Source organism: Balaenoptera physalus (assembly GCF_965194825.1).
Source record: "Balaenoptera physalus genome assembly, chromosome: 16".
NCBI classification, from domain to species: domain Eukaryota; kingdom Metazoa; phylum Chordata; class Mammalia; order Artiodactyla; family Balaenopteridae; genus Balaenoptera; species Balaenoptera physalus.
The window spans coordinates 86521325-86546626 of NC_138898.1; the positions used below are offsets into that span (position 1 = coordinate 86521325).

General features: G+C 46.3%; 2 protein-coding genes across 15 annotated transcripts in view; both read right to left on the reverse strand.

The window, feature by feature from the left end:
• Positions 1-806: 806 nt before the first annotated feature.
• ZSCAN25 (zinc finger and SCAN domain containing 25) lies at positions 807-13142 on the reverse strand. 11 transcript variants are annotated; one of them, XM_082431311.1, is made up of 8 exons: positions 12866-13091; positions 12203-12412; positions 11957-12081; positions 10437-10853; positions 9087-9288; positions 8392-8483; positions 6537-6684; positions 807-2613 (listed from the first exon to the last, which is right to left on the reverse strand). In XM_082431311.1, the coding sequence occupies exons 4-8, from the start codon at positions 10821-10823 to the stop codon at positions 1781-1783; spliced, it is 1662 nt and encodes a 553-aa protein (XP_082287437.1). In that variant the 5' UTR covers positions 10824-10853; positions 11957-12081; positions 12203-12412; positions 12866-13091; the 3' UTR covers positions 807-1780. The 11 variants fall into 11 exon arrangements, with proteins under 11 accessions (XP_082287437.1, XP_082287438.1, XP_082287434.1 ...); XM_082431312.1 differs by lacking the exon at positions 12203-12412 and having other exon boundaries at positions 13041-13142; XM_082431308.1 differs by lacking the exon at positions 12203-12412.
• Positions 13143-19224: 6082 nt separating this feature from the next.
• ZNF655 (zinc finger protein 655) overlaps positions 19225-25302 on the reverse strand; it is a 51310-nt gene continuing 45232 nt past the window's right edge. For 3 of the 4 annotated variants that reach the window (XM_082431288.1, XM_082431287.1, XM_082431286.1), the window contains exon 9: positions 19225-19598. In XM_082431288.1, the coding sequence (XP_082287414.1) occupies positions 19426-19598 (173 nt within the window). In that variant the 3' untranslated portion in view covers positions 19225-19425. The remainder of the gene's footprint in view (positions 19599-25302) is intronic. The other variant, XM_082431291.1, reaches the window with a different exon arrangement.

Sequence of the window (25302 nt, forward strand, 5' to 3'; positions counted from 1 at the left end):
GAAAATGGGGGGGAAAAAATCCCAGTGAAAGAATATCAAGAGGCACCATGAGACAAATCACATCTTGCAATTACAGGACACAGTCCAAAGACAGACTAACTTACAGTCCCGTCAGAAAACTAATCACTCAGCAGCCGGCGTCCAAAGGCACAGCATTACGACACTGCAGTGCGGTCCAGGCTAGTTAGGCAGTTTCCAGAATGTCCAAGAGAAAGGAAAACCTTTAACGACGGCAAAATAATATAAGAAAGCTTAAACATGTTTACAAACACTGCATCTTCTCATTTTTTAAAAAATGTGTTTTTTTGATGCCTACAAACATCTTTGTTTTTCCTAAATTGGCACTCATGCAAAACAGACCGCTACCGTCTCATCATCTCCAGGTGGCCCTGAGGACCCCAAGTACCTCTCAGATGACAAGGACCGAGATGCACTGAGGATGGAGATGATTCAGGAACAAGAGGTAGGTGGTGGCGAATGCATTTCAGGGCCAGCTGACAGGACCGAGGCACAGGCTCAGATGCCAGGTCCAGAGGGTCCCGGGGAGCAGCCACAGGTTCCACTTTGGGTGGTTCTGAAGATCAAATACATTGACCAACACGTAAGCTCCACGAGGACAGGGATTTCCCACCCCACCTCCACACCCCGCCTATTTTATTCACTGACGTACCTCAAGCACCTAGAAGAGTTCCTGGCACACTGTCGGGCCTCAATAAATATTTGTGGAACGAGTCAAGTGAGAAAACAGAGAAGCAGCGCATTTTATATATTGTAAAGTGCCATCAAATATAGGGTATTAATACTAGTTCATCTTTTGGCCTCATTTAATTAGAATTTTATACAGACCTGGATGTTTTTTAAAATACTCTGTTTATACAGTGATCAACAGCAAAATATTAATTTCCTAACAGATGTGTGGACAGTTGTTATTGTTCAAGGAGTCATGGAATGGGGAAACTACCAACGAGAGTAGACTGTCACAGAGACAAAGGGGGCCGCAAATAAAGTAAAATAAAGGAGGCTGCCTGAGCGACCCCAGCTGGGAGGAAAAGATCGGGCACCTGGAGGGGCAGGGCAGAAGGAGCGCAGAATGAGGCTGAGAGGACTTCCTCTCGCTCGGCACTCGCTGTGAAGGGAACTGAGGGCGCTCTGCATTATTAACGAGTCTGCTTCCAGGGCCCAGTCACAAGCTCCAGGGGAACAAGGTCTCATCTGCCTCATTCACTGCACTCCCAGCACCAGGTGCACAGTAGGTGTTATTTACTTAACAAATAAATATCTGTTAAATGGAAAAGAGAATTGGGGGAAGGAAGGGAGACAGAGCTAATGTTCTTGCAGGGACACAGCCCTAAGAAAAACGAGGTTCAAGCTGCCGACACGGGACAAGATGTCACCTTGACAACCAGACTCGCTCAGGAAGTGGACGTGAACATCCACTGAAGGAGAAAAACCGGGACCTGAACTGAAACTCGGGATACCGCTCCCTCAAAAAGGGTAAGAGAAAGTATGAGCACCACTTGGGTAGGAGACGTGAGATGCTGTGCCCTCTGGCCTCTCAAATAAACCAGGCCTCTCCCTTCCCCCATGTTTGAAACGAGTGGAAAGAAAATGGGTGAAAACGCCTCTCTGCCCCCAACGTCCCTTGACGCCCCCAACCCTTCAGTGAGTAAAGGGGGGGCGCATCCTCCAACGAGGTCTCCCTCAGCCTGGTGGTTCCAGAAGGCCCCGCCTTCTCCGGCACCTTCTGTGAGCAAAAGAGGGGCATTTCGGCTGGGCGCCCTCACTGCCCTGGGGTCTCCTGGCGATGCTGCGTTTTCTGGTGCCGGTTGAGGATGGACCGCTGGTTGAAGCTCCGGCCGCAGGCGGCGCAGCAATAGGGCTTCTCCCCCGTGTGGATCCTCTGGTGCCTGACCAGCCGCTCCCCCTTGCTGAACCGCTTCCCGCACACCTGGCAGCCGTAGGGCTTCTCCCCGGTGTGGGCGCGCCGGTGCACGGCCAGGTTGGCGTTCCTGCTGAAGCGCTTGCCGCACTCGCAGGTGTAGGGCTTCTCCCCGGTGTGCGTCCGCCGGTGCACCTGCAGGTGCTGCCGGCGGCTGAAGCTCTTCCAGCAGTCCCCGCACTGGAAGGGCTTCTCGCCCGTGTGACTCCTCTGGTGGACCTCCAGGTGGTGCCGCTGGCTGAAGGTCTTCCAGCACTCGCCGCACGCGTACGGCCGCCTGCCCAGGTGGGTCCGCTGGTGCTTCAGGAGGTACTCACGCAGCGCGAAGCCTTTCCCGCACTCCCCGCAGCCGTAGGACTTGTCTTCTTCGTGGGTCCGCTGGTGTCTGACCAGATTTGAGCTCCGACTGAAGCCTTTTCCGCACTCGGGGCACTGGAAAGGCTTCCAGAAGGAGCTGTGGGTCTTGAGGTCATCAGGCAGGGGGGCAATGCTGCGCTGCGGAGGGGGCGGCCCGGGCGCGTTTCCCACCGAGCTCCCGGCCTCCTGCTCACAGGTTCTTCCGAGCTCCGGGACCTGGAGAGAGGCTTCCCCAAACCTCTCTGCCGGCCCCCGAGCAGGCGGCGCCTTGGGGTCTGCCGGCTGGGTCTTCGCCTCCTTCTCCTTGCTCCCCAGGCCTACAGGACAAAGGAGATACAGACCGATACTGAAACAGATCTGAAGGTAAACTTCCATGTTAGAACCTGGCTTCTAAGGGTGTCCCACTAACAATTCCTTCTTTTTTCCTTTAACCCACAACCTCAGTACATTTGACTTTCTCTGACTCTAAAACCAGACATTCCTTTACTTCTTTCCTTCTGTTACGGACTGTTTGTGTTCCCTCCCAAATTCACAGGTTGAAGCTCTAAGCCCCCAGGTGCTGCTATTAGGAGGTGAGGCCTTTGGGCACTAATTAGGTGAGGGCATGAGGGTGGAGCCCCCAGGATGGGATTATGTCCTCTAAGAAGAGAAGCCACAGCTGGCTCTCCGCACACACAGAGGTCATGTGAGCATGAACCCTCATGATGGGATTAAGGTCCTTATAAAAAAAGGAAGAGACACAAGATGTCTCTCTCCCTCCGCCACGTGATGACATGGCAAGAAGGTGGCCACCCATGAACCAGGAAGAGAGGCTCTCACCAGACAACAAATGTGCCAGCAACTGGATCCTGGACTTCCCAGCTTCCAGAACTGTGAGATATAAATGTCTGTTGTCTAAGCTGCCCGTTCTCTGGTATTTTGTTACAGCAGCCCAAGCTCAGACAATCTCCATGCCCTTTTGCAGAATAGTCTGCTAAATTTTAATGCCCTCCCTCTTAACTTCCTACTAAGTCAGACTTTGCTTTCCTTCAAAATCTAACTCAATGTTTTCCTCTAAGGAACTTGCCCCGATTACTGCCCCATCCTGGGTCTCGTCAGCACATATACTCAATTAGCACCGTTTATTCCACACTTACTTACGAGTGACCTTGTTGCACGTGCTATTCTACAGTCATCTGAGATGTTCAGCTTCCCCAGGATCACAGGCCTGTTCCAGCAACGGGGAGCTCCCGGCACTTCACGTCCTCCCTCAGCTCAGTGTCCCTGCTCGCGCTGTGCCCTCCACCTCACCCTGTTTTATTAACCTGGGTCTCTGGGAGCCTGGCACAGGGACTGACTCAGAGGAGACGCTTCATGACTGCCGGATGAGTGAATGAACCCAGTCTGTAGCAGACCACCTCTACAGCGGTGTATTTATTAGGACGGAAACGCCCTTCTACAAGTCCTTCCTCTGATCCCTCTTATGCTCTCTCTAAATTAACAGTTGTTTACAGAAGATCAAGAGGAAGGGAAGGCGAAGAGAGGAAAGAGGGACTAGGGAGCAAGAAGCCAAAAAGAAAAGAAGAGGGAAACGACAGGTGATGCTTAAACGGGAAAGAGTCCTTTCAGGCAAGCCCATTAAAAGATAAAGGGAGGGACTTCCCTGGTGGCGCAGTGGTTAAGAATCCGCCTGCCAATTCAAGGGACATGGGTTCAACCCCTGGTCCAGGAAGATCCCACATGCCACGGAGCAACTAAGCCCATGCGCCACAACTGCTGAGCCTGCGCTCTGGAGCCCGCGAGCCACAACTACTGAGCCCATGTGCCGCAACTACTGAGCCTGCGCTCTAGAGCCCGCGAGCCACAACTACTGAAGCCCATGCGCCTAGAGCCCGTGCTCCGCAACGAGAAGCCACCGCAATGAGAAGCCCGCTCACCGCAACTAGAGAAAGCCCGCGCCCAGCAATGAAGACCCAACGCGGCCAAAAATAAATAAATAAATAAATAAATTTTTTAAAAATAAAAGATAAAGGGAAAAAGGACATTTCATGCCTCGTGATGTGATAAAATATGAAGGACACAGCTCTCACTTCTGATGCATTCTTTTATTTTGCACCTTTCACAAAAGTAAGTGTGCAAAACATAAAGAGCTGAAAGAATTTTCATAATGAAGATGACCATTAAATAGTAGCCACTTCAAGAAACAACATCACCAGCACCCAGAAGCCCCTCCCGTGCACTCCGGTGACTGGTGACACCATCCTGCCCCCAGGGTAACGTGTTATCCAGGCTTTTATCACCTTAAAGTATTTTCACCTGTTCCCAAACTTTACATATTCGATTCACAGATTGTGTCGGCTTCTTCTGCTCAATATTACGCCTGTGTGATTCACCTATATCGTGGTGTAGCTGTAGTTGCACTACATTCTTTCTCACCAGTGTATGATGTTATACTGTAAGAGTATATTACACTCTACTTATTAATCTGGCTGATATTCATCTGGGTAGTTTCCAGGTTTGAGGTGTTATGAACAGCAAATTAAAATTAAATGCAATGCATGAACCTAACTGGACGTGGGGAAATGTGAGTACGAGCTAGATATCATGTATCATGGAATTTATGTTTATTTTCTCAGGCCCAATCCTAGACAGTTGTCAATGCAAGAGCTGCAATCACATGGGAAGAACTCTCAGGAAGACTCAAGGTTGAGACGGCTAGAGGATGCTATGCTTGGGAAGCGGACCTCCGGCTCACCCAGTCTCAGCGTAAACGTTAGGGAAGCACGTGGGTTGTTTTGAAACAGCGAGCGGATAAGAGGACAAGCATAAAGCCAGAGTCTCTAGAACAGTCAGAATGGCCAGGAAGGTGTAAAAACTTGCTGGGAACACAGTGGCGTCCTTGGCAGAGGCCCGTCCCCAGTGCCAGGATGAAGGCGCTAGGATGCTGGCACCTCCATGGGTGCCCCACGCACGGCTCCTGCGCTCTGCATTTACCTCGGAGGGGTTCCACGTCCTTTGCTATCACAGAAATCGCACATCTCTTCATCATGGGTGACAGCCTTGTACTGGACCCAGGGTTCCCGAGCCCCCCTCCCCCGCCAGTATAGTGCCACTGACACTACTCTATGATGACTGCTAGTCAAAAATCCACATTTAACTTTACAGTCGGCCCTCCGTATCCAAGCTTCCTCATCCGCAGATTCAACCAACAGCAGATCATGCGGGACTGTAGTACGTATTCATTGAAAAAAATCCACATGTAAGTGGACCCACACAGATCAAACCTCTGTTAATGGGTCGACTGTACGATACTTTTGCATGTTTTAAGATGAAACATGTTTTAACATGTTTTAAGACGAAAAAGGACCAGGAGACGTCAGTGCAGGTGAGTGGTCAGCACATGACTTACAAAGAAGTGATGAGAGGAGGAAGGAGAGAATCAGAGGGAACAAAGGAGGGGGCCCTTCGCAGCCACGGTTCCCCTCTTCCCACCGCCCACCCCATCCAAGCCGCGGGGCTGTCACCCCTCGTCCCTAGCCCCCCGCAGTATTCACCGGCTGTCCCCAGGGGGCCCTCAGTGCGCAATTCCCAGGCTCACCCTTCCCTCCTACCTTCTCCTGCTGCTCCTCCCCCACAAGCACCTTTCCTCCCAGCTCTGACCCCAGGTAAAACCCGGCTGCCACCTGAGACGCCCGGCCCGGGGCCCTGCTTGCTCTGCAACACCAGCCCACACCAGCCCCTCCCACTGCTGAGATCCTACTGCACCCCCGTGCCCTCCTGCACCCACACACTGTGGGCTCCGAGGTTTCAGGAACGTCAGTCCTGCCCCAACACAGAACTGCTAACGTGGGGCCTGCACACAAGGGAGCGCTCCATAAACACAGGCTGGTGAAATAGATCAGAGCATCCCTCTTTTGCTGCTTTTCTCTTGCTCTCAAGCCCTCAGTCCCCTTCAACCACAGACACAGTAGGAGCTCGTTCAGGGCATCCTAACGACCGACCTGTCTCATTTCAGCCAGAATAACTACCTCGCGTTTTCTTGTTCCTTGTCTGCTCCTCTCCTGACCCAGGAAAGCACCTCGCCAGCTCCTTATGTGCCCTGGTCCACGCACTTTCCGCAGACCCATTTACTCATCTGCCATGATATTCCCTTCCTTTATCGGTAGCATCAGGTTCTGAAATCTGGGGCAAGGACAAGAACCCTGACCTACAGCTTTCAAAGCTCCTCAGTTTCTTACCTCCGGGATGGAAACAGTCTTACCTGGAGGTGAGACCCCGCAGTCCTGGGGTTCCACGTACTCCCCAAGGCAGTCTATCTGGGCTGGGGTCACGTGCCTCCACTCCTCCTCGGGGAAAGCCAGGGCCATGTCTTTAAATGGGCCCAACCCCTGAAACAGCACAGGAGATGGCTATGGATAAAGAAATAATCCCAAGGTAGGAGCAGTGGAAAAGCAGAGAGACACAGGGGACAACACTCCAGGGGAGAACAGAGCAGGAAGACAGAAGGAACACAGGTCCCTAGATGGTTCCAAGTGGGACCAGAAGTGCCTCCCTCTCGACAGTTTAACGGCAGAGAACGATGGACTTGTCTGAGCCACTGTACTTTTGAGCCTCTGCTGCAGCCACTTGGCTGGTACCCAACAACTGCGGCCTCTAACTTCCACCGTTCAATCACCTCCACTCGATCCTCATGTTTGATGGAGACCGGGGGCTGCTGTTTAGCCCCTCAACCAGAACTGACTTTCCCTCAGAGATAAGTAAAAACTCGGGCAGGCCCTGCTGTAAGAACAACGCTGTGTTGAAATCAACGTGTCGTCGTCATGACACCGTGAAGAAGAACTACTATGGTAGAAGGAGAGGGTCTGACCAAATTCAAAAACTTTGATGTCCTTTCTTCATCTCCTCTAAACAATATGCTTGGAAAACAGAAACAGCAAACAGCACAGGCATCAACCCTTGCCCAAATACTGCTTTAGTGAGCTCAAACTTGAGTCACTTCTGGGAATTCCCTGGTGGTCCAGTGGTTAGGACTGTGCTTTCACTGCTGAGGGCCCAGGTTCAGTCCCTGGTCAGGGAACTAAGATCCCAGAAGCCACGTGGCGCGGCCAAAAAAAAAAACAAAAAAACTGGAATCACTTCTTTTTTCCCGCCAAATGACATCTTTTCTTCTATAAGGAGCTCTTCACTTTAAGACTCAATGTGCCCTTCAGGAAAGTGCCACAGTGGAAATCCCCCACCTCCCGGGGAACACTGGGCATCCCATGGGAGAGATTTTCACCATGGCGGGAGTGCCCCACCTGCGCTCCGGTGACCCCCATCTGTGGCAGGCCGAGAAGTGCTAACAAGGCCAAAACTCCTGCAGCGGCCACAGCAGGGGCCAGAGAGACCAGTCGGCTCGGGGCTCCTGGGAGCGCCCACGCGAGTCGCTTCCCTCCTGCTGACACGGGGGGAGGATGGGGTCCAGAGGAAGAGCAGACGCAGAAGTGTCTGTAAAGCGTGTCCACAACGGGCTACTGGTCTCCCGGCCATCCACCACACCCTCCACCACGCCTCTGGCACTTCCACCACTAACGTCTTCCTCCTCACAATTACCAGAGTAATACTGAGTCGATGGAGGAAAAAAATGAAAAAAAAACAGAGTAATCTAAATGAGTGAACTGAGCCTCATGCCTAGACCCTAAGGCAGGGGTCCCCAACCCCCAGACCGGTACCGGACCGCGGCCTGTTAGGAACCAGGCCGCACAGCAGGAGGTGAGCAGCGAGCGAGTGAAGCTTCATCTGCCCTGCCGCCCCCCATCGCTCCCCGTCGCGCCCCATCGCGCCCCATCGCTCGAATTACCGCCTGAACCATCCCCCCACAGCCATCCGTGGAAAACTTGTCCTCCGCGAAACCGGTCCCTGGTGCCAAAAAGGTTGGGGACCGCTGGCATAAGGCTCAGTTCAAATTAATAACTGAGGATGAAAAGTGGAGAGAACGAAGCTGTCACACCCATCAGAACAAGAACGGCAGAATAATCCGGCTCTGCGGATGGTGCTCTGCTGCGAGGAGAAACCGTGGGGAAGGTGAGCCTCATTCGCAGCGACACCACCATCCCTGAAGAGCAGTCGCAGCTCACCTGGGATCCAGCCGGAAGGAACCCCACTGCCATCTCCTGGTCTCTGGTGCTCACTGCAGGGAGGCCAGGACCAGCCTGAAGAACCGGCAGAGCTGAGCAGGGAAATAAACCAGGAGCAGGATTAGCGCTGCCCTGCGGTAGCTCGGTCACAGGCGTCTAGTGCCTGACACGAAGAGCCCCAGGAACCATAAGGAGACTCCAGACAGGTAGGTGTGGGTGGACCCTGCCCTGTTCTCAGCTGGGAAGAAGGGCCCAACCCAATATGCACTGCCCTTCAGGGCTGTTCACGCTCCCAAGTCACACTACGGCAATAACCCCCCTTGAGATTCAGCAACTCAATAAGTCACATGTTACTTTTAGGGATTCAGTTTATCTGCCCACTTAAAAAAAATATCCCTACATGTCAGCTACATATTTCCTGGCGGTTTCTAGAAGGGATATGAAGGAAAGGAGAAGAAATGATAAGAGAGCGTGATACCAGATATCCCCCACAGAAATCAGGAGATCGAGCTACAGAAAACAATTTCACTTCATCTGTTTCCTACTGAAGTCCAAGAAGTAGCCAGGAAAACTCAGAACTGCACGCTACAAGTAACTTAAGTTTATCAACTGCAGGGTTTGTAAAGGAAAGGGGAGGGGGCCGGGCACGAAGCACCCCTTTCTGTGCCCTTTCTTCCTTGCTGCTTGCATCTTACCCTGCTCCTGGAAGGCCTGCGTCCCCTCTCCAGGGTCCTGGGCGAGATGCTCCTCAGTGCCTTGGTCGAGGCCTTGAATTCCTTCCCCATGGGGCAGCCCCCACTCGGGCTTGACCTCCACCGGCCCCAGGTGGACACTTGGTTCCCAAGGACCTCTGCAAAGTGCTGTCTCCTCCTGCTCTCCTTGCACATGGCACGGAACCTAAGAACAGGCCCCAACACCTATTAGAATGAGGCCTGCATAAGGCTGTTATGAAAGGAGTTGAATTAAAACCTAAAAAAGAGACCCACTGCAGCTGCAGGGGGGAAAAAAGACAAGCCGGCTCAGCTCTCCCCCAGGACATGAGTGAGAAGGTGAAAAGGAGGCTAATCTGTCTTTATCAGGCGCTGAGCAACTTCTATGCATCCAGGCCATTTTACAAGGGTCCCTTCTGCCCACCTCAATACTGATCAAATTCCACCATGAACAGTATCACAGAGAGATGTTATTGTTATTCCAATGAGAACTTTAGCCCAAAACACTCACTATTAGAAAAAAGATTCCCCAGTTACAGATGCTGAAAGTAAAAAATACAAAGCCTAGACTGTGCAGTGAATCAGTGAGAAAAAAACTGCTCTAGAAATAGCAAGGAAAACCAGAACTCACAAGAACAGGCCTTTCCTGGTCCACTTTTAAGCTCCTTGGTAGGGAGTAAAAAAACAAAACAACTCTCTTAGGACTATACAGGAAGTCAGGGGTGACTGCGGTGGGAAAAGGGAGAACAAAATGAAGACAGACTGTTACCTGCAAGCAAAACAGTAACGTTCAGTCCTGCCCTCTCTTTCCCAGACGGCAATCGGGAAACTGTACCAGAGAGGGACAGACACATGGCCAGAGTCCCAAGGGAGCATCTGAGATGCAAAGTCACTCACTACGTGAGCCGTCTGAGCCAACGTCCCAGACGTGGAAACGGCACTGTTCCAGACAACGCTTCTCGGGAAGAATACTCACCAAGTGGAATTCCGGAATTCCCTGCATCCCCACGTGCATCTCTGCCCAAAGAGGAATGAGTCTACCAGGGCCCTTGAAACAGATCACCACTGCCTTCTTTGGACCCGAGGCTCACAAGGGAAATATGGCCAGGCCTCTGCCCTGATGACCAAAAAAGGAGCTGACAGCCCTTCAACTGGCCCTGCGTCTTCCCTGGGAATGGCTTTCCTTGCTGAAAACTCCTCTGCCCTCCACAAAGTACCCCAGATGATCTGGGAGCAGAGGAGGGAGATTCTGCGCCTCATCCACTCCCACTGCTTCCTCAAACCTCTCGCTTCCCGCACCAACAGAACGAGACCCAGATCCCCCTTCTCACCCACCGCCTTGGCCTCCAGGGCTCCCTCCGTGAAGCCCTCCACCACGGCCACAAGGGCCTTGCCGCTCTCCGGGCTGTGCTCCCGAATCCAGGCGTAGAACTCCCGGGGCAGGATGGTCAGGAACTGCTCCAGCACCAGCAGCTCCAGGATCTGCTCCTTGGTGTGCAGCTCGGGCCGCAGCCACTGGCGACAGAGCTCCTGGAGCTCCCTGAGGGCCTCCTGGGGACCAGCCGCCTCCTGGTAGCGGAACTGCCGAAACCTCAGGCGAAAAGTCTCCGGGCTGGGGCTTTCCCTTGCCCTGCCCCATGGCAACTCTTTCTCCAGTTTTACCACAGGGACACCCATTTGCTGCTGACGATCTTCTGCCATCCCTGGACACTCTTTAAGCATCTTCACACCCCCTCCCAGAAGACTGAGGGTCTGTTGGGAAGACCAGACAGACAATGAGAACAGAATAAATAAGACACAGGGAAGGTCAGGTCATCCCAGTTCTGTCTCTACGTCAATGAAATTAGGACTTAGCTTCTACCCACAAATAGCTTAAAATCTCAAGAGAGAGACAACACTACAATCACAGAAAAATATAAGACGGGTTATAACTAGGTTAGTCACCAGGGCCCACTCTTCCAACACTAAGTATACATTTGACATGTATCTATGCCTGACCCACAGAAACTAGAAATACAACAGAGAACAAGATAGACAAGGTGCTTGCCCTTTGAAACTCACATACTGGTACAGCAGACAGGAAAAAAAAAAAAAAAAATTAGGAAATTCCCTGGTGGTCCAATGGTTAGGATTCCGCACTTTCACTGCCGAGGGAACAAGTTCAGTACCTGGTGGGGGAAACTAAGATCCCCGCAAGCCCCGTGCGCTCGGCCAAAAAAAATTAAACAAATAAATTTAAATTATAAATGGGGATAAGTTCTAAAAAGGAAGTAAGGAGGGTGTTAATGGGGACAATCAACTTGGAGACTTGGGGACTTCCCTGGTGGTCCAGTGGCCGAGGCTCCTCGCTCCCAGTGCAGGGGGCCTGGTTTCGATCCCTGGTCAGGGAACTAGATCCCATGTGCCACAACTAAAGATCCCCCACATGGCAACGAAGATCCCGCGTGCTGCAGCTAAGACCCTGCGCAGCCAAATAAATAAATATTTAAAAAAACAAAAGAAAACTTGGAGACTTGGAGAAGGCTTTTCTGAATAAATAGTGCTTAGACTAAGACCCAACGAATGAATGAGATGAGTCAATCGTTGAAAGAGCATTCCAGGCAAAAGCCTTGGGGCTAGAAATTACTCTGCAGTCTGAGAACAAGCCCCAGTGCAGTGTGGCTTCAGCAGGGTGAGGGAGGGAAAGAGCTCAGAGGCAGGCGGAAACCACATTATCGAGGGCCTGGGCACACACTAAGAATTATGGGCTTTACTCTTATTCCTTATTTTAGTGGGGAGATACATGTTCTTCAAAGGTCACTCTGCCTGGGAAGTGTCAATAGAGAAGAAGGGTCAAGAAGGGAAACTGAACTTACCGTGGTCCAAGCAGGAGATAAGAGACTTAGATCAGTGTGGTGACAAAGAAGCAGACAAAGTCAAGACATCTGGGAGGTAAAACCAATAGACTTGCTGGTGGCTAAGATGTGACGGTGTACTCAGCCTAAAGAAAACAACAGAACAATATATATGTATCATTACTATAATTGATCAAAAGATTTCTAACTTGTGTAGGCTTTACCATTCAGAAAGTATGTGAGCACGTACTCTCATTTAATACTTACAACCATCCTATCGGGTGAGTACTACTACCCCTGCTTTTCAGAAACTGAAGACGTAAGAGGTTAGATTGCAGGCCAGCGTCGGCCTCCCAAAACATACGGTATAGATGAGAAACATGGGAGGCCAAAAAGACAGAAAGGTTTATGCAGGTTCAAGTACTCATGAGAAAGAAGAGGCTTGTAGTAGACTTGGGGCGGGGGATGGGGATCACTCTAAAGGAAGCAGAGAATAAGCAATTGGCAGTTATGTACGTCCCAAGTGTCTGCTTAATATTCTATTGGAAGTTTCTGTATTTACCTATCCTTCTTAAATCTACATTTTCAGTCTATTCATTTTCTCTGCTGCATCAATTGAGATTTCTCTTTCCTGGCTTTCTAGCTATTGCGTTTGTTCATGGTTGCATTTGTCGCATTATAGTACGAATGTTTACCCCTGTGTCTCCCTCCGTCTGCCAGATTCCCTTTAGTCAGGAAAGGTCCTCACTCATCTTTTACCCCTAGCACTTGACAAACAGGCGTCCTCCCATGGTTTCTTTAAATGAGCGTCTGGTTCTAAAACGACCACTTTCACTCTTCACAGTGTTCCGCTTTGGTTCAAGAGATAAGGGTCGTGGACACCCCTCCGTTAAGGCAACCCTGGCCGGGCGGGATCAGCCTGGCTCCTACCTGAGCCCAGCGCGGTGCGGCCCCCCGGGTCCCGACCCGCAAAGCCTCGGTGCCTCGGGAGTCAGCTCCGGGGAGACGCGCCGCCTGCAGCGACAGCCTCGCAGCCGCCGAGGCCCGCAGCAGGCCCACAGCCCGGCCCCAGCTCCCCGGCCACTGCCGCCCCGCGGCCCCGCACCTGTGCCGGGCTCGCCCGGGCCCGCAGCGGACCGGAAGTGGGCGACGGACGCTGTCAGACAGGTGCGTCAAGGAAAGGCCCCTTCCGTTTCCCCTCTAGGACTCTCGGAGGCCGGTGCGTCTCGATGGTCGCTCGTCCCCGGGGACCGTTCGGGAGCGTGCGCTGGACCACCAGGGGCTCCTGCCCCGCCTACCTACTCCCCTCGAGGCTCGCGGTCACCAAGCCCCTTTGCGCCTCCGTGCCTTTGCACCTGCGTTCCCCCGGTGGGAAGGACCCTCCGGACCCACCGCCGGGTACCGCGCCTCCCTCAAAGACCTTAGAGCCCTGTCGGTCGACACGTGTTTATTGCAGCCTCCGGCGCTTTGTGCGAGGCTTAGGGGCGGAGGGTGATGGAGGGTAGCACCGAGTATTGTGGGTTCACATAAGGGGTCTCCACCCTGGGTAGTGTGTGGGGGCGTAGGCGTAGGCGCTAGTCAGGGAAGCCTTCCTGGAGGAGCCGGCACCTGAGCTCAGATTTGATGGATGGACCCAAGAGTGAGGTCAGGTGCCCCCAGCGGAGGGAGCACGACGAGCCCAGCAAATGGTGGGGACTGGTGGCTTTCCCGCATCCTCAGAGCCGCTAGAGCAGGCGGCTGAGCTAGGTAACCTGGAGGCAATGGGAAGCCGCGGAAAGATTTAAAGGCGGGAAGGGACCGATTTTAGAAAGATACTACAGAGAAACGTGCAAGAGAGACTGAGCAAGAGGCGAGGGAGGTGGGGAGATGAGAAGACTGACTGTGGGTTAAACGAAGCTAAATAATGCAGTCCCCGAGAGAAAGGATGAGAGACAGGACTAGGGCAGTCGTGAGACTAGAGATGGCAAGGAGAGTTTGGATATCAAACATATTGGGAAAGTAGAATCGGCAAAGTTTAGGGATTGATTGGATCTGGAGGATGAGAGAGAAGGTGGAATCATTTGGTAAATGACAAAGGCCACATCTCATATCAGTAAGAATGGACTTTTAGAAAGCGGACAACTGGTTGGTCATCTGGAAGAAGGTAACATTGGGTCCATTCCTTATACCACATGCTAGGGCAAAGTCCAGCCCTACTCACAGGGTCTCCCATCCTTTTATATTACAAATTTCGTTATCAACCCATCTTGGAAATATTGTTGGCTAGCCTCCTCATTCACTAACATGCCCTCACATCCAAGAGGAACAAGGCTGAACCTTGTCATCCAGGACCAAGAGAAACAGCCTGATGGACTTAGTCTGTCTTGGAAAACTGAACTATACCTAGCGATATCAAAAACCATCGTTCAGCTTGCCATGGAGAAGACACAGGGAAGAAGGCATTCTGGAAGAGGCAAAGAGAGATTGGATCAGATCACAGGTTTCCAGGTCAGCCTTGGAAAAGAGAAAGGGGCTCTCTGAACGGGGAAGGAAAGAATCAAAGATGGGTTACGGTCTAGGTTAGGGCTCAGCAAACTTTTTCTATGAAGGGCCAGATGGTAACTATCCTAGACAGAACACATAGTCTGTCGCCTGTTCTTCATTTTTACAATCCTTTAAAATGTAAAAACCATTCTTAGCTCACAGCCAGGGCTGGATTTGACACAAGGGCTGTAGTTTGCTTACCCCTGAAATAGATTATTTTAAAATTATTCTAGAGAAGTGTTTAAGGAGCTCATTCTTAACCTCTTTTCTCAGTGATGTTACCTGCTGAGGGTGCAGGGGACAATGAGAGGTTGGAGCCTAAATAATGGAGTAAAGATTGGAATATCTGTTGTGAGGAATGATGTAGGAAAAAAAATCATAGAATGAATGAAAAGATTGTCAAGCAACACTGAATGACTGATATTGAAAACAAAACAAAATAAGTGACAGAATCAATCCACACAATTGTCTATGCGGTCTGGGGGCTGAGAAGACAGCTGGATTAATCCAATATTAGGATTGGTCATAAGGATGATTATGAAAGAATGCCAAGGGGGAGGGAATGAGGGCTCTAGTGGGAGAAGGTTGTATTGAGTGACCATGGAGTCCAAGCTGAGTGGGGGAGAGAACGAAACCAACAAGAAAAACACGGAGACCTGAGGAATCAGAGGTTAGGATGAGGCCATGAAGCCTCAGGTTTCAAGAATTTTTTCGGAAATGTTATAGGCAAACTAAGCATGAAATGCATTATCCTGTTTGTTTTCCATAAACAGAATCATACTATATTCTGTTCTCCTCTTTGCTTTTATTCAGTAAACAACATATCTTTCCACATCTACACATACTGATCTACCCCACTCTTTACCAGCTGTACAGTATTCCACTGTATGTTCTGTGTTCCCCATAATTTATAAAGCTTATCAGTGGATATTCAGGTGGTTTCCAGCATTCGGATTTACCAGAAACCTGGATGAACATTGTCATACAGAATTCCTTGTGCACTTTTTGGCAAATAAATCTAAAGGATGAGTTCCCATACATGGAATTACAGGATCTAAAAGTCACATGCATTTTAAATTTTGTCAGCTATTGCCAAATTATCCTGCAAAGAGTCTGCACCAATTTCCACTCTCACAAAACAGTAGGGGGTAGCGTTCATTTTCCCACAATCTCATGAACGCTGGATGTCATCAAACTTTTTCATCTTTGCCAATCTGATAAGTGAAATCAGTGATGCCCACATTTTTGTTTGGACTTTATAATTATAAGTGAAGTTGTTTTTCCTACCTTCATTAGCTACTTGTATTTCCTTTTCTGCAAACTGGCTATTTTTACCCTTTCCTCTGTTTCTGTTGGGTTGTTTATCTCTTTCTTACTGATATATGAGTTTTTTGAACATTAAGGAAAATAGCCCTTTTTCAAATGTTTTGCAAATATTTTCTTATTTGCCTTTTGTCTTTCTTAATGGAACTTTGTGCACTGCAAAATATTATATGTTTTACGTATTCAAATTAATCCTTCCTTTTTCTTTAAATCTTCTCTGTTTTGTGCCTTCCATCCGCCAAGATGATTTTTTAAATCCCCTTTATGCACTTCCAATACATTTATTGTTAGGTTAAATCTGAGATCTGTCTGAAATGCATTCTGATCAAAGGGAAAAAAAAAAAAGGAAATCCAGCCAGTCTTTTTTTTTTCCCAAATGGCTAGCAAGTTTTCCTCAACCATTTATTGAAGGATCAATAATCCTTCCTGATTTAAATGGTTAATTTTATCAAATATTATATTCTTCCATAAAGTAGGCTTTATATTAGGACTCTTATTCTGTTCTGTAATCTATCTGTATCCTGCGTCAGGTCCTGCCAAACTGTTTTAATTACTGCAGTTTTAGGTTGTGCTTTTGCATCTGGAAGAGATTTTCTATATCACTGACCCTACTTTCCCATGGTTTAAAGAAGAGATTGTTGGAGAAAAATTAAGAATGGTACCCTGAAAACTGCAAAAGAAACCAGATAAATTCTGACCTCATGCTCCTGGCCCTGAGAGACCAGACTAGAACTAAGGATTGCTAGGGAAATGGCATTGTCAGAAAGAAGGCAGATTTCAGGAAGATGAGCAAATGGAGGCTTTTTTTTTTTTTGGCAAAGAACATGGTACTGAATGAATTGAGAGCATGGGGGCGGGGCAAGAAAGAAGAAGGGAAAAAGGGAGGAAGGGAAGGAGAAAGGGACAGATGCAGAGGGAGAGAGGAAGAAAATTATCTGACAAGAAACAGAAGAGATGAGGTTACGAGGTGAAATACAGAAAGCCGGGAGAAGTTGTCATGACCATAAAGAGGAAACAGGTTAAGAGGCAGCAGAGTTTACTTTAAAATTTTGAAAACCTGTACTGAACATCAGAGAGCTTCACCTCTCTGGTTCTTTAATAAGAAAATGGGTAGAATTATAGCTGGCCTGTCTTTAGCAGGACAGAGTGAAATGGCAGATGTGAACGTTTTAGCACTAACTATAGAAATGAAGGTTATAGGAGTTCAGAGTGCTGGTATGGACAGTGTTGGATATTTGACTTATATTACCCAACTTACCCTTTAAGATTTAATATGAATTTTTGAATAGGTAATACATGTACATGATTCAAGAGCCAAACTCATATAAGAAGTTACACACAGAACTATTACTCCTCCCTCTGCCCACTCCACCCACCCCATTTCTTTTTTTTTTTTTTTTAATAAATTTATTTATTTATTTTTGGCTGTGTTGGGTTTTCATTGCTGCACACGTGCTTTCTCTAATTGCGGCGAGCGGGGGCTACTCTTTGTTGCGGTGCGCTGGCTTCTCATTGCAGTGGCTTCTCTTGTGGAGCACCGGCTCTAGGCGCAAGGGCTTCAGTAGTTGCAGCACGTGGGCTCAGTAGTTGTGGCTCGCAGGCTCTAGAGCGCAGGCTCAGTAGCTGTGGCTCACGGGCCCAGTTGCTCTGCGGCATGTGGATCTTCCTGGACCAGGGCTCGAACCCGTGTCCCCTGCATTGGCAGGCGGATTCTCAACCACTGCACCACCAGGGAAGCCCCCACCCCATTTCTTAATCTACCCCCATCTCTAAAGATTCATTCATTTATTATATGGTCTTCAAGTGTTTATTTATTTGCAAATACTAATATTCACATATTTCCCTACCTTCTCTCCTTTTCTTACACGAAAGGAAATATACTAGATACCTTGCTTTTTATCATGTAATATGTCCTAGAAAATATTCCATATCAGTACTTAGAGACCTTTCTCATTCTTTTTTTTTTTTTAAGCTGGTGTGGATGTAACATAATTTATTTAAAGTGTCCCCTGTTGATGAGCATTTGAGTTGCTCCTAATCATTTCTTACTGCAAAAGCTGCAGCAATTAATCACCCTGCACCTATGTCATTTTTAAAGATGTGTGCAGGTATATCTGTTGGATAAATCCTTAAATTGAGACTTTGGGTTGGGTTAAAGCATTACTGCTTCTGCAGTTTTGTAGGTATTGCCAGATTCCCCTCAGGAGGGCTGTATCATTTTGCACTTCCATCTGCCATGTATGATGGTGCCTATTTCCCCACAGGTTAGCTAACACAACGTGTTGCATCAAACTTTTGATTCTTGCAAATCTCATGGGGAGAAATGGCATTTCGGTAGAGTTTTCTCCATTTTTTGAAAATTTTGCACTTCTTCTAATTTCTTTAACACATAAATAATAGTTTAATAATAGTTACTTTAAAGTTTGTGTCTGCTAAATCCAATATTTGGATCATTCTGTCATCTGCTTCTATTGGTTGTTTATTCTCTTGTCGGTCACATTTCTGCATGTCTAGTAATTTTGCATTGTATGCCAGTATTTGTGCATAAAGAAAGAGGCTCTAGGCCTTCCACGACGGGGCCATGCTTTGTTCCAGAGTGTCTATTCCAGTAAATAATAATAATAATAATAAAGCATTGCCCCACCATGGAAGAGGTTGATCATCTCATATCAGTTTTCCTAAGCAGATGTTACTCCTTCCAATAGACTCCTTTTCAATAGAAAGGAGCTTTATTTCAGTAAAGTTTTCTTGAATTTTAGTTTTAAATACTTGTTCTGTTCCTTTATTTCCGTTTTCTTCCTCAGGGACTCTGATTTTACCTATGTTGGACATACACACCTGAGAAACAGGCACCAGGTGTTTTAGTTAGATTGTTTTTAGTTTTTTATTACATTTCTCTCCAAAAGGTATCTTGGGAGTTTCTTTCTTATAGGGAGATGATGACAGCCTAGTTCCAGTCTTTTCACTTTTCCACCTCACAAAACCCTGTAGGAACAATATAGAACTAGGCATAGAGAAAATCTACAAACTCTAAAATATGTAACGGTGGGCCAGACCACCCTAAACCAGCAGAATGAGTATGGAAAGCCACAACTGGGAGATCAGCATGGCTGGAACAGTGGGGTGGTTATACTCTGTTCAGTTTTTATTTTACAAAACTCACGCCACTTGATCATTTCCTAATATTCCTCCCTCCCTTCCTGCCCTCTAGGCTGCAGGCTGGTGTTCTGTTTGTTCATTTGTTTGCTTTTTGGCCATACTGTGTGGCATGGGGGATCTCAGTTCCCCAACCAGGGATCAAACCTGTGCCCCCTGCACTAGAAGCTCAGAGTCTTAACCACTGGACCACCAGGGAAGTCCCATTTGTTTTTTGAGGCATGGATTAACAGACAGTAGTCATCGTTTTATTGAAAACACTTGTTCAAAAAAATCACTCAGAAAGCTCAGAAGAATTCAGAAAACTTTTAACAAATTTCAAACACACGCAAGATAGAATCACTTTGAGTAGGGGAAGTGGAGGGTTGATTTGACACTCAAGAGCCTCATCAAAAGTAGCAGAGACTGGTGGAGGCGGGGGAGCCACATACACCGACACGTGTGCACTCACACAACTTGATGAAGGGCAGAGCACAGACTATCTTGGTCTAGATAACTGTTTCTTCCTTCAGCAGCGTCTCCCTCTGTATGGAGCTCAGTTCTCCTCCCAAACTCTCCACGTTTTCCAGGTGCGAGATCTCTTGGGTCTCCTCAGTACTCTGGGAAATGGGCAACAAATGACAGCTAAGGCAGGCTGTTTCTTGAACGAGGCAGATGGCACCTGGGTGACAGCAAAAGTTTGGGTCAGGTGAGACAGAGTGTCAAGCTCAGTGCCTGCCCTAGAGGTCGGAAACTCCCTCCTCTGACCTGACTCCCTCTGGTCTGCACCTGCCCTCCTAGTTCTACCCTCCAATAAAAGGACAAGGCATACAAATAGATGGATAAACTCATGGAACCGTGGCCAGTGCTGGAAGGCATCTTAGCAATTGTCTAACCATTACTAGGTAAGAAAACAAGGTTTCAGAGAGGAAGGTCAAACACAAAGCCCAGACCTCTTCATGGGCAACTCACTCAAGACCCTCAGTAAGTGAAAGAAAGGAAGAAGAGAATCAATGTTCGTAAGAACAAATGGAGATATCTTGAGTGGATAATAAATGCTGTATTACAGCTAAGACTAAGATAAAAGACAACTATTTTCAGCTTTATAGCAGACTAGCTACTCTCCCACTAAACACAACAAAAATTCTAAATATTTCTTCAAAAACCTATTATTCATAAATGCATCATCAAGCTGACATCAGAGTAAGACATTCTTAGACGCCAAAACCATAGTGACAACAGGAATCTGAAGGGTTAAGCAACTACATAATTAGCCTTCACCTTGGACACATGCGCTCAACCCAGGTGACCCTGAGTTTCCATTCTGTTGGCCGTTCGTGACACGGATAAATAAAAGGAAAGCCCAGGTCCTGCTCACAGTGGGGAAATCTAATAAGAGTCGGCCACATGAAACTGGAACTGCAAAGTTACCTGCATTGACTGAGATTTCACAAACACAGGCTAGCTGTTATGTGGGTCTGTAGCTGAACTAACAATACCTAAGTATTTTGGTTGTGATCCTAGGGTAGTTCTGCACCCAAGCACCGGGCAGAAGCAAATGCAAATCCTTTTTTGAGGAAACACTTTAAATACAGGCCTCAAATAATTTCCAACAACGACAACAAAAAAATATTCCAAGGAAAATGAGTTCACAGTCAAAATCCACAGACCATACCAAGAAACAAGGCACCACAGCAAGAGCCTATAGAAACAGCTGTAGAAACAGCAGCAAATAATTCAGTTGTTAAACTTATAAGACACAGAATATAAAATAAGTATGTTTAACATGTATAATAAAAATATATTCAGAGAACAGATTTTAAATATGAGGAAAAAAAGCATAAAAATAACAAGATTTACAGGAAAATACAACTTCTAGTTATAAAATAGATTAACTGAAATAAAAATTTAATGGCTAGGTTAAATAGATCAGACACAGCTAAAAAGTGAATGGGTAGGGACTTCCCTGGTGGTCCAGTGGTAAAGAATCCACCTTGCAATGCAGGGGATGCGGGTTTGATCCCCGCTCAGGGAACTAAGATCCCACATGCCATGGGGCAACCAAGCCCGCGTGCCACAACTGCTGAGCTCGCGTGCCTCAACTAGAGTCTGCGTGCCGCAAACCACAGAGACCATGGCACTACAACTATAGAGCCCACACGCCCTGGAGCCTGTGCGCCACAACTAGAGAAGAGAAAACCCACATGCCACAACTAGAGAGAAGCCCACATGCCACAACTAAGACCCAATGCAGCCAAAAATACATTTAAAAAAATAATGATAATAATAAATGAATCTTTTTTAAAAAAGCGAATGGGTAAAATTGAAGATACATCTATATAAGTTATTCAGAATGCAGCCCAGAAAGACAAAGACAGAAGATATGAAAGAGAAATTAAGACACGCAGGATAGAGTAACAAGGTCTAACAGAAATCTTCCTGGAGTTCCACAAAGGACAAAGAGAAGGGGAAAGAAAATGGGGAGGGGATAAAAATGTTTTAGAAATGCTGAAAGATATCACTCCTCAGCTTCAGTTCACACATCAAATCATAACACAAACATCCATACCCTGCAAAATACCAAAAAAATTCTCAGAGAAAAAAAAGTTCCCTAAAAAAGAATGACATTTTTAAAGAGAGCCAACTTCTAAACAATAAGAACAGAAGTGGGAAAGTAATAGAATAATATCTTGAATGCTGAGAGAATAACTGTTAACTTCAAAATGTATATTCAGGGCTTCCCTGGTGGCGCAGTGGTTGAGAATCTGCCTGCCAATGCAGGGGACACGGGTTTGAGCCCTGGTCTGGGAAGATCCCACATGCTGCGGAGCAACTAGGCCCGTGAGCCACAACTACTGAGCCTGCGCGACTGGAGCCTGCGCGACTGGAGCCTGTGCTCCGCAACAAGAGAGGCCGCAATAGTGAGAGGCCCGCGCACCGTGATGAAGAGTGGCCCCCGCTTGCCACAACTAGAGAAAGCCCTCGTACAGAAACGAAGACCCAACACAGCCAAAAATAAATAAATAAATAAATAAATTTTTTTAAAAATGTATATTCAGCAAAACTAACTTTAATAAACAAAAATGAAAGATAATTTCATACAAACAAAATATGAGATAGTGTATCTCTAACTGACCCTCATTAAAAAAACTAAAAGAAAAAAATGATATAAATGAACTTATTTACAAAACAGAAACAGACTCACAGACATAGAAAACAAACTTATGGTTACCAGGAGGGAAGGGTTGAGGGAGGGATAGTTAGGGAGTTTAGGACTGACAGGTACACACTGCTATATCTAAAATGGATAACCAACAAGGACCTACTGTATAGCACAGGGAACTCTGCTCAGTATTATGTAACAACCTAAATGGGAAAAGAATTTGAAAAAGAATAGATACATGTATAAATGAATCACTTTGCTGTACACCTGAAACACAACATTGTTAATCAACTATACTCCAATATAAAATAAAAAGTTAAAAAAAAATCATTATAAAGGATGTACTTCAGGATAATGATCTTAGATAGAAGGTCTGAGGTTTGATGAGCAGCTAAATGGGTAAATATGTGGGTAAATTTAAACAAGTATTAAATGCATAAAATAATAATAATAATAATGTATAGAATTTAAAAAAAAACAGAAGAAACCAAAACACTGGACAAAATAGCATATAAGTTGGGGGAGAGGGTTGAATTATTTATGAAGAGAATAAATATGCTGATTAACTAAGCATGTTAAAATGTCAGGAGTAACTATGACACAAATGAAAACAGACCATATAATTTCCAAACTAACGAGGGAGGAAATGTAATGAGAATTATATACATAAAATTCAATCAACCCAAAGCAAGGCAAGTGAGGTAGGGGGTGGGGAGCAGAAAAAACTGAAAGCACAAACTAAGGTGGTAGAAAAAACACAAATATATCAGTAGTCACAATAAATGTAAATCAACTAAATGCTCCAGATAAAAGACAAAGGTTATAAAAAGACTAGATGAAAAAATCCAATCATAAGTTATCTATAAGAGACATCCAAAACGTGAAGACAGAGACAGGTTTAAAGTAAAAGACATAACAGGCAAATAATAACCTAAAGAATGTAGAGGTAGTTATACTAATATCAGATAAAACAAAAAGCATTATAAGAAATAAAAAGTATCACAGCATGATGATAAAAAGTTCAATCCACTAGTAAAATATAGCAATTCTAAATCAAGGTTTAAACAAGATAATAAAAAAGGTTGATGTAATGTTTATAGATAAAAGGTTGCATTCAACATGAGACATGAAAATGGACCTCAGACTAGGCTATAAAGCAAGTCAATAAATCTGAAAATATTAGGACTATATAAACCAAGATCTCTCATCAAATTGAAACTAAGTTAAAATTAGAGGGCAATTGAAGTTTTAAATGCCTACTTAGAAAAGAAGAAATAATCAATGAGCTTAGATCCTGATTTAGGAAGCTGAAAAAGGAACAGCAGAATAAACACAAAAAAACGCAGTAGGGAGGGAAGTTCAAAATAAGAAGTAAAAAGTAATTAAATAGAAAACAAACAAGGTTTGTTTTCCAGAAAGCTAAAAAGCTGGTTCTTTGAAAACACTAAAAAAAACTGATAAACCTCTGACAAACATAGTAATGAAAAAAGAGAAAATTAGGTGTGAAAAAAACATAACTACAGGGACTTCCCTGGTGGCGCAGTGGTTAAGAATCCACCTGCCAATGCAGGGGACACGGTTCAATCCCTGGTCTGGGAGGATCCCACATGCCACGGAGCAACTAAGCCCATGCGCCACAACTACTGAGCCTGCGCACTAGAGCCCGCGAGCCACAACTACTGAAGCCTGCGTGCTGCAACTACTGAAGCTCGCGCACCTAGACCCCATGCTCCACAACAAGAGAAGCCACCACAATGAGAAGCCCGTGCACCACAACGAAGAGTAGCCCCCCCTCACCGCAACTAGAGAAAGCCCGCGCGCAGCAACGAAGACCCAACGCAGCCAAAAAAAAAAAAATTTTAAGAAAAGTACATAACTACAGATGCAGCACAAATTAAAAGTTAAAACAGAAAACATTTTGAGCAATTTTATGTCAATAAAATTTAAAACTTTGGGCTTCCCTGGTGGTGCAGTGGTGAAGAATCCGCCTGCCAATGCAGGGGACACGGGTTCGAGCCCTGGTCCGGGAAGATCCCACATGCTGCAGAGCAACTAAGCTCGTGCGCCACAACTACTGAGCCTGCGCTCTAGAGCCCGTGAACCACAACTACTGAGCCTGCGTGCCACAACTACTGAAGCCCGCACACCTAGAGCCTGTGCTCCGCAACAAGAGAAGCCACTGCAATGAGAAGCCCATGCACCACAATGAAGAGTAGCCCCCGCTGGCCGCAACTAGAGAAAGCTGGTGTGCAGCAATGAAGACCCAACACAGCCAAAAATAAATAAATAAAAATAAATAAATCTATAAAAAAAAAAAATTTAAAACAGATAAAATATATAAATTTAGAGAAATATATAAATTACCAAAACTGACTCAAGAAGAAATAAAATATCTGAATAGTCCTATAATCATGAAAGAAACTCAATCATAAAATTAAAATTCTCCCATAGAGAAATGCCATGCTTCTATAGGAAAGCTTAGTTATACAATTAAATACTCAAGGTGGTAAAAATGAATGAAGCTTAGTTCCTCATATTAACAAGGAGGAATCTCAAGATTATGCTGATCAAACATAGCAAACTCCAGAAGAAAAAATACAGTTTGATTATATTCATATGAAGTTTTAAAGCATGCAAAACTAAATAATACATTGTTTCAGGATATATATGTGTAGTAAACATGATTGACATAAATTTCTGAAGAACTGAATCCAGAGGAGAGAGAAGAGAAAGAGACCAGGAACAGCCACATGGTAGAGGGGGGAAGACTTCAAAGATATTGAATACTTAATGTTCTAACATGTTTCGTTAATTTTGACAAACCCATTTTTTTCACATTTTAAAATCTCTGAAATGAGGATGTACCTTACAAGCTCTAGCACCTTAGAATTATACTTGGTATCAATTTTTCTTTCTCAGTGGTACATAAAATAAGGATGTAACTTATAAACGATGGATTTGACAAAACGTGGCTAGTCCTTAAACTATATGGTGGAAATATGGGTGTATAGTTTATTTATAATTACTTGTATCTTACAGATATATTATAAACATTCTTTGTTATATATTCAATGTATAATAAAATCAAGTTAAAATAGGCTCTGATCATGGGTCAGGTTAAAATAGTGGGAAGAGGATTAGGAGTAGGGACAAAATTAGATGGGATTAAGAATTTCGATGATGATGGTTGGTAAAGAAAAAGCGACTGAGTGAGGAATAAGAT

Bases quoted from the DNA above. Each gene is read 5' to 3' on its own strand.
- ZSCAN25 (XM_082431312.1), bottom strand. From the start codon at position 10,823: ATGCTTAAAGAGTGTCCAGGGATGGCAGAAGATCGTCAGCAGCAAATG. The intron at 8,484-9,086 runs GTAAGATGCAAG...TTCCCTGCTCAG, and splicing joins GCAGGCCTTCCAGGAGCAGG to CTCTGCCGGTTCTTCAGGCT. The intron at 6,685-8,391 runs GTGAGCTGCGAC...CTTTATCCATAG, and splicing joins TCCTTCCGGCTGGATCCCAG to CCATCTCCTGTGCTGTTTCA.